Here is a 16428-nt window from a genome sequence, read left to right on the forward strand (position 1 = left end):
TCACCCCCTCAAGGACCCCTGGGGGTCCCCGGACCCCACATTGAGAACCACTGCTTTGAGGTAGCCAGAGGACCAGCGCCCACATACCTGTCAAACTACTTCGCAGTGTTTATCAACCCTGGCAAACGTCCCAATTTTGGGCCGGGGCTACTGCTGAGGTGTGCCGCGCCGTTTGAAGGTTTGAAAAAATATCATTTAAAAAAAATAATAATAATAATAATAATAATAATCAGGCATGCAAACAGCCCCGAGGTGAAAAGGGTGACAACATGCTGTTTTTTTTCGGGTCAGGTGTCACACTATTGCCCTATTTGGATTCAAAACGGCTAGTGGAAGCTGAAAAGCTACAAGTTTGCAAGTCTGAATAATGCAAAAACAGAAATATTTGTTTGCATTTGCTTTTTTTCTCCCCATATATTTTCATGATAAAAAAGTGCGTATCGTATCGTATCGAAATCGTATCGAAGTTGTGTGCCCAATATCGTATCGTATCGTTTCGTGAAATTAGTGTATCGGCACACCCCTAGTGTGTGTATATAGATATACCGTATATATATATATAATTATATATATATATATATACCGTATATCTAGGTGTGCCCTGGGATTTTTTGGCTATGCCAGGTGTGCCTTGGCACAAAAAAGGTTGATAAACACTGCTCTAGAGTGAGTGATGCCCATGGGCATAACACCAGAAGGAGCTCATCTGACCTCGTTCCACCCAAAATTCGGCTCAAACGCGGGGGAAAATGCATTGTACTATGCTGCCACCATAATGTGGAATGACCTGCCAAAACCCATTAGGACCTACAGTATAAGGCCGTAGGCCGATTCTACAAAAATTTCTTCTAAATCCTAACAGTTTGTTGAATGTTGCTACATCAGTGGTTCTCAAACTTTTTTCCATGTCAAGGACCCCCAAAATGAAATGATATGCATTTGGCAGCGGACCCCCATCTCAACATATTTTGTTCCAGGGACCCCCAGAAGCAAATGTTTGCTTTAAAAATATATATATTCAAAACATTTCAATATTTTTCAAAAATAGCAGATCTACAAGCTCATAGCGTGGCACCTCCAAGCTTGGATATCTGCTATTTTTGAATAGCCAAAGACATCTAAAAATGACACAGACGCGTTCCCGGTCTTAATGGGTTAAAGATCTCGACTAACTAGCCAACCTCTAAACTAACTCTAAAACAAAATGGCTGACCTCAAAATACAGGTGAGCATATAGTTTAACTCCTCCAACACCTTGGTAGTGGAATCCTCTGCCCCCAACCCCTCCTTTCTCTGTACATAGTATACACCTTTGTCTGATCTACAAGCTCACTGTGAGCTTGAAGCCCTGCCTGTCACTCAAGGAGTCTGACAGACCTGCCTGAGAAGCCTAGAAAAATGTGTACACCAATATGTATTGTATTGTTGTATGTATTACTGATGAATTGAGTATGGACCACAATGGAAACAAGCCCACTTGGGGCATCCTTTTAGCATAACCTTTACTACCTGTACTGTTAACACACCTGTTAGTTAATAAAGTATTATATTGTTTCGGAGCAGAAACCTCTTAACTCCATATTTTAACTTTTTGTGTTTTTTCGTAAATTAAAGGAATAGTTCACCCAAAACATTACTTATTTTCTATCAATATCTCTCCCCATGAAGCATTGAATTCATGGAGATTTTTAGTTTTTTGTCGCATTCCTAAGCCAATATTTTGATTACAGGCGGAGAGATGCTAATGTATCTGGTAGGAGACTGAAAGGAGACTCTTTGAGTCTCCTATACACCCGGTCATCAAATTATTAGCTCAGGAATGAAAAACAAAAAAATCTCCATAAATTCAAGGCTTCATGGGGTGTGGAATTGATAGAAGTAATGTTTTGGGTGAACTATTCCTTTAACGCCCTACTTGATCATACTACAGCGTCACACCAAAACATCAAAAATAGCAGATCTGCCAGCTTGTAGATCTGCTGTTTTTGAAATGTTTTAAAATTTGAATCCTGAAAAGCAACAGCTTTGGACGTATGAGGTTTTCCACCCGACAGAGACCATAGTATTATTCCTACCTATACCATAGCCTACAGCCTCCTAGCAGACACACTGTCTATATTCTGTCAGGGGACACATTAAAGCAGACTAAAATTAAACCAGACGCCATTTTTGTACTTAGTACCGCAGAGACAGATTTGTGTGTGTGTGCGTGTGCGTGTGCGTGTGCGCACGCGTGTGCTTGTGTGTGTGCGTGCGTGCATGCGTGCGTGACAGACTAATTAATCCATCTCTGTGGACGTAAAAAAAAGTAGGGGATAAATAGAAAAGAGGAGCATGGAGACGAAAGGAGGACAGGACACGAGAGAGAGAGAGAGAGAGAGAGAGAGAGAGAGAGAGAGAGAGAGAGAGAGAGAGAGAGAGAGAGAGAGAGATGGAAAGATGACAGGAGTGGGGGATGGAAGGAGGCTCTTTTTGACTACAACAACTAAGCTAACAGTGCTGTGTAAAGCATTTCACAGAGTGTGGATTTGTTTCCATATGCTATGGAACTGCAGACTCACTCCCAATTGTCCGCCGTAATCTGAAGACTCCATCCTACAGTTTGTATAGTTTCAATGTACAGAATATATATATATTTTTATATTATACTGTTTAGACTGATGCTAGATGCTTGGTTTATCTATGATCCTAGATTACCGAGGTACTACACTGTCTCTATGCATTTCATCTATTGTATGTGTTTACCTTGCTTACTGTAAGTCACTCTGGATAAAGTGTGTTTATACCTTCCCCATCCTCTCTGATGGACTTGGGTTCAGACACGGCGAAACACTGCATGGTCTCATAGGTGTGCTGGAGCACTGCCCCCTGCTGGTCAGAGGGCAGCGGCGCGCCGCCGCCGTCCGCCTGGGGGTTCACCAGCATGCGACACGTGAAGGTGTGGCTGTTCCTATTGGCTGCATCGTTGCCACGGCGATTCACTGCACGGAGAGGAGAGAGAGACAGACAGACAGACAGAGAGAGAGAGAGAGAGAGAGAGAGAGAGAGAGAGAGAGAGAGAGAACATTAGGCCAGTGGTTCTCAATCCTTTTCATGTCACATTAATATGTATTTGGTCGCGGGAAATGTATTTCCGTGAACGTAAATGACGAACAGATGACAGCTTCCGTTCTCGGCTTTCGGGAGGTGTAGTTCCAGTCTCTATATAGCACTGGTTCTCAAAGTGAGGTCCGGGACCCCCAGGGGTCCTTGAGGGAGTTCCAGGGAGTCCCCAGCTAAATGATAGATTAGGAACTAAATGGACCCTTATGGGTCTGTACTCTCTGAGTTAAGTTAACATTGATTTTACAATATAAATTGGGGTCCCAGAGATAGAAATGTCATTAAATGGGGGTCCGTAGCCTAATAATGCATGTCAAACTGGGGGTCCTTGAAATGGTTGAGAATCACTGCCAGAGACGTAAAAATCTTCTCTTATGGGGGTCCCTGGCATATATTTTCAAATGGGGGTCCGCGGGCTAATAACTGTCAATTTGGGGGGTCCTTGACATGAAGAAGTTTGAGAACCACTGCTAAATAGGACCGCTACGCCGGCAGTCTGGGCCCCCAGACTGCCGGCGTAGCGGTCCTATTTAGCATTGTAGTCAGCGTTGACGTCGGATCGGGGGGGTTCGGGGAGCGCTCACCGTGGTTCCTGGGCAGCAGGTTCTTGATGAAGTGCGCGTGGTCCCCGACGTGCAGCACGTTGTACACGCTGCTGTCCATCAGCGCCTCCTGCTGGTAGCGCAGGTAGCGCGACACGTTCTCCGACACGAACACCATGTTGCCCTCCGCGTTCACCACGAAGAAGAAGCCGTCCAGCGCCTGTATAGGACGAGACGGGAGGGAAAACGCTGCAGATGGTTTCTTTCTTTCTTACTGTCAAGTAGGCCCTGATCAAGATAAGGTTGAGAAGCACTGTGATAGAATAATAACTTGGCAATACTAACTTAGCTAATACTTGGGATGCCCATTCGTCAACACCACCAGGACCCAAGTCAAGAGAAGAGCTGAGTTCTGAAAACTGACTGTCAAGTGAACTCAAACTATATTTCACGACGTTTGTTTTACTAATTGTACTAGTGTTGACTGAAATAAAACGATCCACTTCTCACTGTTGGTTCACTCAAATGTGAACTGGTTCGCATTTCAACACGACTACGTTGAGTTGGTTTCTGTTTACAACGTGGAACCTCAGGTGGATGTACCTCATGTCCAAAACTGTTACTTTGCAGGATTCAAATTCAAACAAAAGCTCATATACAAGCTCAAAACTGCTTTTGTGTGACGCTGTAGTATGATCAAGTACAGTAGGGCGTTAATTTACGAAAAAACACAAAATAATATGGAGATGTGAGGTGTCTGCCCGACAGTGACGAAATGGAACCCTGCTTGTGGTACCTACCTCCAACATCATGGGACCCAGGGAGTCTTTATCGATGACACTCTGTCCCGTGGACGAGACATCTGCCTTCTGGACGTCCTCAGTGCTGGACGCTGGGATCTTCTCTGAGGAGACATAATAACCACACAAAGACGTGATGTTAGGAGATTCTTCTGTCACTGAATCAAGCTGTACTGTAGAGGGCTGCACAACATAACATTTATCGTCATCGCAATATCAACATGCAATATACTGTATATCGTGAAAAATACTTTATTTTATTACATTTAACTAAATAAAACTGCATATTTCAGTATTTGTTTACTTATCGCAAGTCATGTCGTCATCACAATATTCAACAATGTTGTCGTGTATCACGATGCGACATGTTGTGAGCTTGTAGATCGGCTATTTGTTTTGTTTTGGACAGCGACGGTTATGTTAATATTATGCATGTTCTGTTGTAGTTCAACACTTGTTCTGCTGAGGTGCTCATTTGAACCTCCAGTTCTAGAACTATAAAATATGTAATACAACTTGATCACATTTACCATGTTAATGTGGTTGATTGCATTAACTACTTAAGCCCTGTATACGTTGTCATACGACACATAGTGTGTGGGTACCATGTGTGCTCTCTCTCTCTCTCTGTGTGTGTGTCTGTGTGTGTGTGTGTGTGTGTGTGTGTGTGTGTGTGTGTGTGTGTGTGTGTGTGTGTGTGTGCGCACGCGCCATGTGTGTACCATGTGTGTGTGTGCGTGCCATGTGTCAGTATACTGTTCTACTTTAACTATAAAATACTGTCTACTTCTCCGCCAAAAACAAAAGGGAGGGGAGAGAGAGAGAGAGAGAGAGAGAGAGAGAGAGAGAGAGAGAGAGAGAGAGAGAGAGAGAGGGAGAGAGAGAGAGAGAGAGAGAGGGTGCGCATATAAGGAACATATACAGTAAGGGAGGGGAGAGAGGAGCCAGGTCAGTGAGACATAATATATTTCATATATAATTGAGTTTGGTTGTACAGATGGACCGAATGAAAGAAGAAAAGGGGCTGAAGAGAGAGGGAAGGCAGTATGGAGAGACAGACAGACAGACAGACAGACAGACAGACAGACAGACAGACAGACAGACAGACAGACAGACAGACAGACAGACAGACAGACAGACAGACAGACAGACAGACAGACAGACAGACAGACAGACAGACAGAGACAGACAGACAGACAAAGCTCTCGTGCCAGTCTGACTACTCTGCACACTTACATCACACTACATGCTCAGTGTTACATAACTATCAGCTTATATATTATCATCATCTTCATAATTTTCCTCCCATCATCACCATCATCATCCTCATCATCATACAGTAGAGCAGCATTGATGACTTTTACATCAGCACCACATCACAACCATAAACAACTACACAATGTGTGCCTTTAATAAGCAAAACACTACAGGACAAACCCATTAACCAGCTGAACCCTTGTGTCCCTATTAAACGTGTGGGTGAAAATACTGGTGTACGACGTCGCGACACATTGTGACGCATTGTGAGCTTGTAGATTGGCTAATAATAACAATTATTATCATTATTAGTTAGATTAACTGTTACATTTTATGGGCTACCTCGGAAAAGAGATTTTTAACCCATTCAATCCGGGAAATCTAAAAATGTCTTCTAAATCCTAACAGTTTTCTGAAACACTTGTGCTGCTATAATATCCGTGGTTCTCAAACCTTTTCATGTCAAGGATCCCCAAAATGATATGTATTTGGCCACGGACCCCCATCTCAAAATATATTGTTCCAGGGACCCGCCAGAAGCAAAGATTTGAGTTACAAATGTTCGATTTAAAAATAATTACAGTATATATATAGATTTGCACACATTGTTCACGATTTCTCAAAAATAGCAGATCTACAAGCACGTAGCGTGGTACTTGTAGATCTGCTATTTTTTAATAGCCAAAGAAATCTAAAATGACACAGATGCGTTCCCGGTCTTAACACATTGATGGCCAAGATCGAGTTGATGCGTTCTTTCCAACATTTTTTTTTTAAGGGGCACCCTAACACAGCTTTGGAATGATCGATCGTCACTCAGAGAAGTAGTATGTGGATGTGACATCATCGCAAAAAACGTCACATCCATTCATCCCAACGATGGGATTTTCAGAAAAACAGCTGTAACTCAGTTTCCTTTTTTTGCATCGAAAACCACCCGTTTTCAGCGGGCCGTAGCCCAAAATGGCAGATCGCGGTTGGAATATTGTTGTTCCTATGGATACAGAGATCCCTCCGCTAACCCACGGGGACTATTTTTTAGTTTTTATGGGACACAATGTCGCTTCCACTGCGTTTCAAATATCATCGGATTGAGGTAATTACGCGGGCAAGGATATAGAAAACTATGTTTAATATCTTGGCTATCAGTGTGTTAATTGGTTAAATCTCAATGGGATTTTTACTCCTGGTTAAATAAAGGCAATCAATCAATCAATCAATCAATCAATCAATCAATCAATCAATCAATCAATCAATCAATCAATCAATCAATCAATCAATGAAGGTGACGGCAGACTCACCCTGCTCCTTGATCTGTCGGATCTGCTTGACGGTCTCCTTGAGGATGGCACATTTGTCCGGCTTCACGTTGAGGTTGTCGATGTCGTTGAGGTTGGCTGAGATCAGCTCGGCCAGCTCCTCGATGTACCGGTTCTCCTGCTCCCGGTTCCTCCTCTCTGCGCTCCTCTTAGGGCTGGGGGGGGGGGGTGGGGGGGAGAGATATACAGGGAGGAGAAACCAGATGTGAGAGAGATAGAGGACAGTGAAGTTTTTCGAATTTCAAGGACCCACCAAGTTTGATATGCATTAGATACACATTTTCTTATTTCTGGGAACCCAATCTGCACTGTAAAATCTTCAGTGTTAATTTAACTCTGAGAGTGTACACATGGAACCAAATGGACCAAATTGTACGTGTCATCTTGGAACCCTGGCGGTCCCCAGACCCCACGTTGAGAGAGTTTGCTATTTCCGACCGGGCCGGAACAACCGGGGGTCGAAGATTCTGATTTCGCCCCTGTCCGCGTGTCTGTCTGTCTGTCTGTCCATGAGCAGCTAATCTCGGACACCACTGGACGGACGGTAGGTACAAATTATGTCTTGTGTTTGTATGTTTACTGTGTTTTGGAGTTTTTCATTATTATCTGCTGTAACATAAATTGCCCAGTTTGGGACCTAATACACTTGAACTTGGGTCAAATCACATTGGATATCATGGTGGCACTATAACAGGCCGTTAACTCAGTACAGTTCATTTAAAAAAATGTCACGGTTTGTTCCACACAAACACACAACTTAGGCACAAAATAGTGTGGTGAGTCATGTGACAATGACAGTAAAACAGGATTTGCATGCGCGTGTGCGTGTGCGTGTGCGTGTGCGTGTGCGTGTGCGTGTGCGTGTGCGTGTGCGTGTGCGTGTGCGTGTGTGTTGCATCTCCTCACCTGGGCCCCAGGAGGTCTGACTGGCAGTCCTTCCTCTTCAGAGACTCCGCCCCTCTGGGGCTCTCAGGGGTGTTCTCACCTCCGCTACTCATCTTCTGCTGACATCAGCACCTACACACACACACACACACACACACACACACACACACACACACACACACACACACACACACACACACACACACACACACACACACACACACACACACACACACACACACACACACACACACACAGACAGACAGAAGCGTTGGAGAGAGGTGGGGAAGAGAGAGAGGGGGAGGGAGGGGGGGAACAAATGATGCAGCAAAGATCAGGGGAGAGAGACATACAGAAAATACAGAGTTGGGGGCAGAAAGAGAGAGAGAGAGAGAGAGAGAGAGAGAGAGAGAGAGAGAGAGAGAGAGAGAGAGAGAGAGAGAGAGAGAGAGAGAGAGAGAGAGAAATGGAGAGAGAGAGAGAGAGAGAGAGGGAGAGAGACGGAGAGAAAGGGAGAGGGAGAGGGAGAGGGAGAGAGAGAGAGAGAGAGAGGGGGGAGAAAATGTGTGTGGGGGGCAGGGAAAGAGCAAAACAAACAGCAAGACAGACAGACAGACAGACAGACAGACAGACAGACAGACAGACAGACAGACAGACAGACAGACAGACAGACAGACAGACAGACAGACAGGATGTGTTATTATTATTAGCATGTTGGTGTGTGTATTTGCACAATGCAAATGCAGACATCATGGCTTCAGGAGGAACTGTCAAGATGTTCAGTGCAGCTTCTAGGTTCAGTATATACTGTAGGTGACATGAGGACATGAAGCAGAGACCGTTCCCTGTGTGAATAATGGTCTTTTGGATGAAGGTGGTGGTGTGGTATGATAGTATGGTATAGCTTGTGGATCTGCTATATTTAGAACATGTGTGCAAATCACGAACAGTTGTAACAAAAAAAAAGTATGCTGCTATATCAGTGGTTCTCAAACTTTTTTCATGTCAAGGACCCCCCCAAAAAGATGTATTTGGCCACGGACCCCCATCTAAAAAAAAATTGTTCCAGAGACCCCCCAGAAGCGAAGATTTGAGTTAAGCTTTATAGCTTTATATACATTCAAAGATTTGCACAAATGTTCACGATTTTTCAAAAATAGCAGATCTACAAGCTCATAGCACGGCACTCGGTGCCGTGCTATGACCGCACTCTAAGTGTCTCCCCTTTACCTCCCAAAGTGCCACATTTTACACAGGTTATCATTAACAGGAAATAGGTGTAATTTAACAGCGTGTGTAATTGTGGGGGAGAGAGAGATCGTGAGCGAGAGAGACACGCCACGGGTAGGACGAGCGGGGCCCCGCCCCACAGGCCCCGATGCGACAGCAAATTCTACTATACGTGTGGGGACATTAAGCATAGTATTACAAGTACACACACGCACGCACACACGCACACGCACACACACACGCACACACACACACACACACACACACACACACACACACACACACACACACACACACACACACAGGTCGTCATTTGACTATAATACATGAGTAAATGGTGGTTTATGTGACTCATCACACCGGGGGGTGTGTGTGTGTGTGTAGGAGAGCTGCTGGCCCAGAGGCACAACCACAACCACAACACGCTTCATAGAGAAGTGTGACAACAGGCTTTCTTTCATATTGTTGCTGTCGGGCAGAAGCATCTTATCTCCATATTGTAACTTTGTTTTCGTAAATCAACGCCCTACTTGATCATACTACAGCGTCACACAAAAGCATCAAAAGAAGCAGATCTACAAGCTTGAAATGCATTGCGAAGCGACCCGTTTTGAGCTGTCTGGAATAAAACATTTACTTGAGTAAAAGTATAAACGTATTGGTATCAAAAGGTACTTAAAGTACCAAAAGTAGAAAGTACTCATTATGCAGAATGTATAAAAGTTTTCAAATGTATAAAATGTATACAAATCTTTTGAAAATAGCAGATCTACAAGCTCACAATGCGCATACGCATTGTGAGCTTGTAGATCGGCTATTGTCAAATGGCCGAAATGTATATAGGGCTGAAGTGGTTAATGTATGTTTTGTAATAATAATCTACTAAGTAAATAGTAACTAAAGTTCAAATAATTGTAGTGGAGTAAAAAGTACAATATTTGCCTCTGAGATGTAGTGGAGTAGGGGTAAAAGTATTGAAAATTGGAAATACTCCAGTAAAGTAAAATTACCTCAAAATTGTACTTAAGTACAGTACTTGAGTAAATGTACTTAAGCGTCACACAAATTCGAATCCTGAAAAGTAACAGTTCTGGACATTTGAGGTTTCCACCCGACAGACGATATTTGACACAACCTCATCTGGTCGATCAGACAGTTACAGTTACAGGTGGTAGAGTGTTTGTTCAGTAACAGGGGTCTCCCTGTCTCTCAAGCTCTTTAAGAAACACAAAATGCTTTTTCAGGTCGGGATACCAATTTCATCCATTCAGGAGAAACCGCTTTTCCTTTGTTTTGTTTTAAATGTATTTACTAGGGACAATAATGCACATCAATCGACATTTCAGTTTTCACATTCATGTCATGCTAAGAGCACATTTTCATCTGCATTCCCAGAGCAGGCTGTTACATTTGGCAGTAATAGCTATCAATACAAAACGATACAACAAAACATATAAGTAAAAAAAGACAAGAGGTGAGTAGACAAAATTGGAACTGGAACACTATCAAATTGAAGCTGATACATTTCCTGTGTATGACACACCCTCACACTATGGAGCATACATTCAACCCAAGACGGAAATACTGTAGCAACTAGACATGCCATCTCCGGTTTACTTCCCGTATCTGCGTGACGTAGGCGGACGCCTTTTTAGGAGACAGGAAGCAGGTTGGAGTCTATTGATTCCAACGTGAACACAGCTTCTTAACCATTCTTTAGCTCTATGGTCACTGAACTAAATATTCACAAACCACACAATATTCCCGAGATGTTCATACTGAAATGGCTTTTTTCAGAGAGACACATCAGGAGAAAATGTACTTTATTATCAACCTTTCTCTGTCCTGCAGCAACACACTCTCGCGAGATTTGGGAAGATATCTGAAGAGTCCATCGGCAGTCTGACGGACGAGACATAGAGGAATCTTTCCCCATAAGATATTCTAAAAACTGATAAACTGAAATTCTATATATGAATATACGTGAAATCATGGACGTATTGAAAATTAAACAAAAAGTGTGTTCCAATGCTCAATAACATATTTTTCCATTGTTAACTGTCTTGGTTGATGGAGTATGATTTGGGAATCATGACACAAATTAATCAGGTCATTCACAACACCAAATTAAACGCTTTTCTATATGAAGACATATGTGCGACGCACAACCAATACAATGCTTATCCATGACGTTGTCAGCCAGGGGAGAGGGGAGGGGGAGGGTGGTGGGATGGTCGGGGGAGAAGCAAAACCACGCCTACTCAGGAGACCATTAGTAGGATCTGTGTACTATTTAGCCTCTAGTGGCTCCAATTGGATTGGGTGTATCTTCATAAATTAACAATCTTTGATTCAACTTCACACTTGAGCATATAGACCTCTCTGTAGACCAGGAACTAACTGTCTGTCTGTCTGTCTGTCTGTCTGTCTGTCTGTCTGTCTGTCTGTCTGTCTGTCTGTCTGTCTGTCTGTCTGTCTGTCTGTCTGTCTGTCTGTCTGTCTCACAGACTACTGGACAGTAGGCCTTTAAGAGCCTGCAGCCGGCCCAACACATCACATGACTGTTACATAACACACTGCTACTGAGAGAGAGAGAGAGAGAGAGAGAGAGAGAGAGAGAGAGAGAGAGAGAGAGAGAGAGAGAGAGAGAGAGCGATGGAGGGATGGAGGGGGGGTTTGGAGGAAGGGTGGAGCAACTGAAAGGGAAAGAGGATAAAGAGTATAGAGCATAAGAGAGAGAGAGGGGGGTGAGGGAGTAAAGAGAGGATGGCGGAGGAAGAGAGGAGAGTACTAAGAATGATAGGAGGGAAAGAAAGGAGAGAGAGAATAGAGGGAGGAGTAGAAGGAGAGGTGAGTGTGGTGTACATGCATGAAGAGAACAGATGGAGAGAAGAGAAGAGAGGAGAGGAACACAGGAGCAGCAGCAGGAGGAGAGAGAGAGGGTGGGGAGAGAGAGAGAGAGAGAGAGAGAGAGAGAGAGAGAGAGATGAGAGAGAGAGAGAGAGAGAGAGAGAGAGAGAGACTTGTAAAGGACAGAGTGAAGTAGAAATATGGAAGAGAGAATAGAACAGACCAATGACATATTGTTGTTGTCAGGCAGAAACCCCCTATCTCCATGAACTTGATCACACTACAGCGTCACACAAAAGCATCAAAAGTAGGAGATTTGCCAGCTTGTAGATCTGCTACTTTTGCTATTTTTGAATTTGAATCCTGAAAAGTAATCGTTTTGGTCCTGATGTATCTCCAAATATTAATTGTCATTAAAATGTGAGATATGTTCAACTGTTTATTTGAAATGACTCATCCAAAATAGTCCTCATTGACTTAATATTGTACAGTGTCACTCTCTTAGTTTGCACAATTAATAATAAATAATAGTAACAATACATACAATTCATACAGCGCTTTTCTGTACTCTGAGTCTGTACTCAAAGTCGAGTAAATTAATGCAAACAATGCAGATTCTACCAATATGGAACATTTCAAAACCTGACATGGCATTCTTTGTAAACAAAAACAATGTCAACCTCTTATTGATTTTAATTGTTGAATAGGACTAAGGAAGGAGAGCCGGACTGGATCTCTGGATCTTCAAATACTAGAATCAACAGGGAGTTTACATGTTTTATTCAAAAGAAAATGCCATGTCGGATTTAGAAATTTTACATATTGTGAGAATCTTCTTTGCTTGTTTGTGTGCGTTTATGTGGTAAAGGAGTGACTTTGAGAGCTATTTCCCGCTGCATGTAAGTCCACGACGAGACTATTTTGGAATATCAATTTCCAGTGGTGTAAATTAACTAAGTACATTTACTCACTAAAACATACATTAACCCCCTTTGGTCCTATTTTATACCTAGGCTATTTGAAAATAGCAGATCTAAAAGCTCACAACTTGTAAATCAGCTATTTTGAAATGGCCGAAATGTATATGGGGCTGAAGTCGTTACTGTATGTTTTGTAATAATAATCAAAATCTACAAAGTAACTAGTAACTAAAGTTTTCAAATAATTATAGTGGAGTAAAAGTACAATATTTGCCTCTGAGATGTAGTGGAGTAGAAGTAAAAGTACTGACAATTGGAAACGCTCCAGCAAAGTTAAAATATCTCAAAATGGTACTATAAGTACAGTACTTGAGTAAATGCACTGAGTTACTTTACACCAGTGGCCGTGACATTGTTGTTGTGGTTTCAGAGCCAGACAGAGGGCCAGTGTCACATGGCACAGCAGACGGCATTATTGGTCATTATGGGTCACAGCGACCCGCAGCGTGACGCGCTAGCGAAGTAAATATTGTGGCGTCCAAGTGCACATCATGAGGTTATTGAACTAATGATGATACAGCTATGGGCTGTCACCATTATGAAACTTTACTTGACGATGAATTGTCATTAACGACTTAATTGTATTTATGCCGTTGAACGTTGGAACATTATGAATGAGAATTACATTTCTTGGCTTTTAGGCTTTTGTAAACTAAAGATGCACGGGGCAGATATGACAAATAACATGTTTAATAACTTCATACTTGCAAAAAAACACGAATAGCGGAAATGGCCAATCTACGAGCTTAAAACGTGTTGCATCGCTATTTCCACAACAAATATCAATGTTATAAAAAAATATATGATTTTTTTTTAATATTATGACGATTCTGTTAAAAATAATTGCAATTAACTCAAATAATTGCAATTAGGTGATTATGTAATAATTGTAACAGGGCCTGCAGAGAATCCCCTCCTGCTCAGTCCCAGGTGGGAGGAGCCAGTCTGAGTACTTACACTGCACACCTGATTGTGATTACAATTAGCACCACCTGCACCTAATTGCAGTGGGTCCTTTAAAAGGGCAGCTATAGCATCAGACATGTTACGAGCTTATTGATCTAATGGTACAGCTCATATCATACATCAATGCTGTCGGGTGGAAACCTTGTATCACCAAATCCGTGACTTTTCAATGTGTTCCAATGGAGCCAAATGTAGTTATTATGAAGTCACAGGCTTTTTCATTGGTTCTATATAAAACCCACAGACACAGGCACCGCAATGCGTTGTGAGCTTGTAGATCGGCTATTTTTACTTTTACTTCTACTCCACTACATCTCAGAGGCAAATATTGTACTTTTACTCCGTTGCAATTATTTGAAAACTTTAGTTACTAGTTACTTTGCAGATATAAATTATTATATTATAAAACATACATGAACCACTTTAGCCCTATTTTATACATAGGCTATTTGAAAATAGCCGATCTACAACAACGCTTGTAGATCTGCTATTTTCAAACATTTTAGTACTTTTGTACTTTTACTCAAGTAACATTTTGAACACAGGCCTTTTACTTGTAACAGAGTATTTTTTATATCGTGGGATTGCTACTTTTACTGAAGTAAAATATCGGAGTACTTCTTCCACCACTGCACTGTAGTATGACGAAGTAGGGATTTATGAAAAAAGAAAAAGAAAAAAGTTGCAATATGGAGTTGTTTTGCCCGACAGCAATGACATGTTATGCTGTTATTGAACTAACGATCATGCAGCTCACATTACACGCTGCAGCTGTGGATATGACTATGAGATGAGTCACAACTGTGTGCTCACATCATGTCCGTCTCTTCTTTCCATCTGCATGTCCTAAAGGTAAAGTAGGTTGACAGGTGTTCTAAGTGTAGTTACATTATATATTGTACCCACACCCATTAGACACAGTAATAATTTAATAATAATAACAGTACGGTATGCTAAGCTGAAAATTAGGTGCCGTAAGTGATATATTTTTGTATAAAATAAAACGTTTATTTTTGTTTCAAAGTTAGTTCATTTATATTCAGATTTAATAGGTCAGGATACCCATTTCAACCAACCAGGAGAGAGAACCCATTTGTCAGCTTCAATTGTATTGTTGTATTAAAGTTTTTTTTTTGTCATCGCTTCCTATTTCACTTGTTTAACCTGGTATCCTGTATGAGGTCTCTCTCCTGTTTGGATGAAATTGGTATCTCAACCTGGAAATGTATTTTTGGGTTTACCATAAAGAGCTGGAGAGACAGGGACACTCTGTTACTGAACAAACACGCTGACTATACAATGAGAATATAGAGCTATGTAACTCTGATCCACTAACTTAGTCGTAATTAAAATGAACCACTGTCATTTTTAGATTTCTTTGGCTATTCAAAAATAGCAGATCTACAAGCTCATAGCGCGGCACAGAGTGCCGCGCTATGAGCTTGTAGATCTGCTATTTTTGAAAAAATCGTGAAATTGTGTGCAAATCTTGAATACATAGTTTTTTTTAAAGCGAACATTTGTAAAATATTTAGTTTCAGGGACCCCCAGAAGCAAAGATTTGAGTTAAAAATGTTCGTTTAAAAAAATATGTTTTCAAAGATTTGCAAAAATGTTCACATTTAAAAAGAAATAGCAGATCTACAAGCTCATAGCGCGGCACTGTTTTTTTTTTTAATAGCCAAAGAAATCTAAAATGACAGAGATGCGTTCCCGGATTGAATGGGTTAAGAGCTCACAACGGCATTTTTTGAACATTTTAGAAACAATTTTGGAAAATGTAAGTACACTAGTGTGATGTCTGCAGTGAGCAGACTGAGATGACATTCTTAGCGTACCAAACATACTGATACAAAGAGTGACCACACAGTGACACATCATGTGCCATAAATAAACGTGCATAATAATGTTTTGGTCCGTGGTGAAAACGATTGAAGCGTTGTGATGCTATCGCAACATCATCTGATGACATCATGTGTTGATTTGAAATGTCCTGTGGGTGACCTCATGAAAGACTACTCCTCTTTCAACTGTCAATACGCACTATCTGCTTTTACACAAAGTAAAACACCATGAATTATCAATAATATGATGACGATCAATGGCCTACATCCCTACGCACGAACGCATGCACGCACACACACACACGCACGCACGCACGCACGCACACACGCACGCACGCACGCACACTTCCCTGCAGCAGCCTGTCCCTGCTAGTTTGTGTTGTCAGTCCACCACAATAGATGGGTTTCCGCGCGACGTCATCACAGAGCAGAGTGCCCAATCTGCGCATGCGCGGGGGAGAACGAACCGGAAGCGCCATTCACTCTCTCGTTATTTTCGGGATTTAGATAGGCATAATGCTGCTATTATAGGCATAATAGGCATAATGCTGCTATTATATACAAACAGATCCAACTTTCGACAAATCATTTTTATTGAGTAAAGAAGATATTACAAACTGCATCATTTAATCTACTTTCATTAAACCTGGTGA

At 41.9% G+C, this 16428-nt stretch overlaps 1 protein-coding gene across 3 annotated transcripts in view; it reads right to left on the bottom strand.

Annotated features, from left to right (window-relative positions):
• The window catches only part of LOC308093091 (nuclear receptor coactivator 2-like), a 208974-nt gene that overhangs the window by 177796 nt on the left and 14750 nt on the right, over nucleotides 1-16428 (bottom strand). For all 3 annotated transcript variants that reach the window (XR_013933848.1, XM_080439302.1, XM_080439301.1), the window contains exons 2-6: nucleotides 7927-8037; nucleotides 7003-7175; nucleotides 4445-4548; nucleotides 3687-3864; nucleotides 2787-2981 (exon numbers count right to left, since the gene is read on the bottom strand). Coding sequence is in view for 2 of the 3 variants with exons in the window: in XM_080439302.1 (XP_080295428.1) it covers nucleotides 2787-2981; nucleotides 3687-3864; nucleotides 4445-4548; nucleotides 7003-7175; nucleotides 7927-8018 (742 nt within the window). In the remaining variant the exon portion in view is untranslated. The remainder of the gene's footprint in view (nucleotides 1-2786; nucleotides 2982-3686; nucleotides 3865-4444; nucleotides 4549-7002; nucleotides 7176-7926; nucleotides 8038-16428) is intronic.

This window comes from Gymnoscopelus braueri (genome assembly GCF_963280865.1).
Source record: "Gymnoscopelus braueri genome assembly, chromosome: 10".
Taxonomy (NCBI): Eukaryota; Metazoa; Chordata; class Actinopteri; order Myctophiformes; family Myctophidae; genus Gymnoscopelus; species Gymnoscopelus braueri.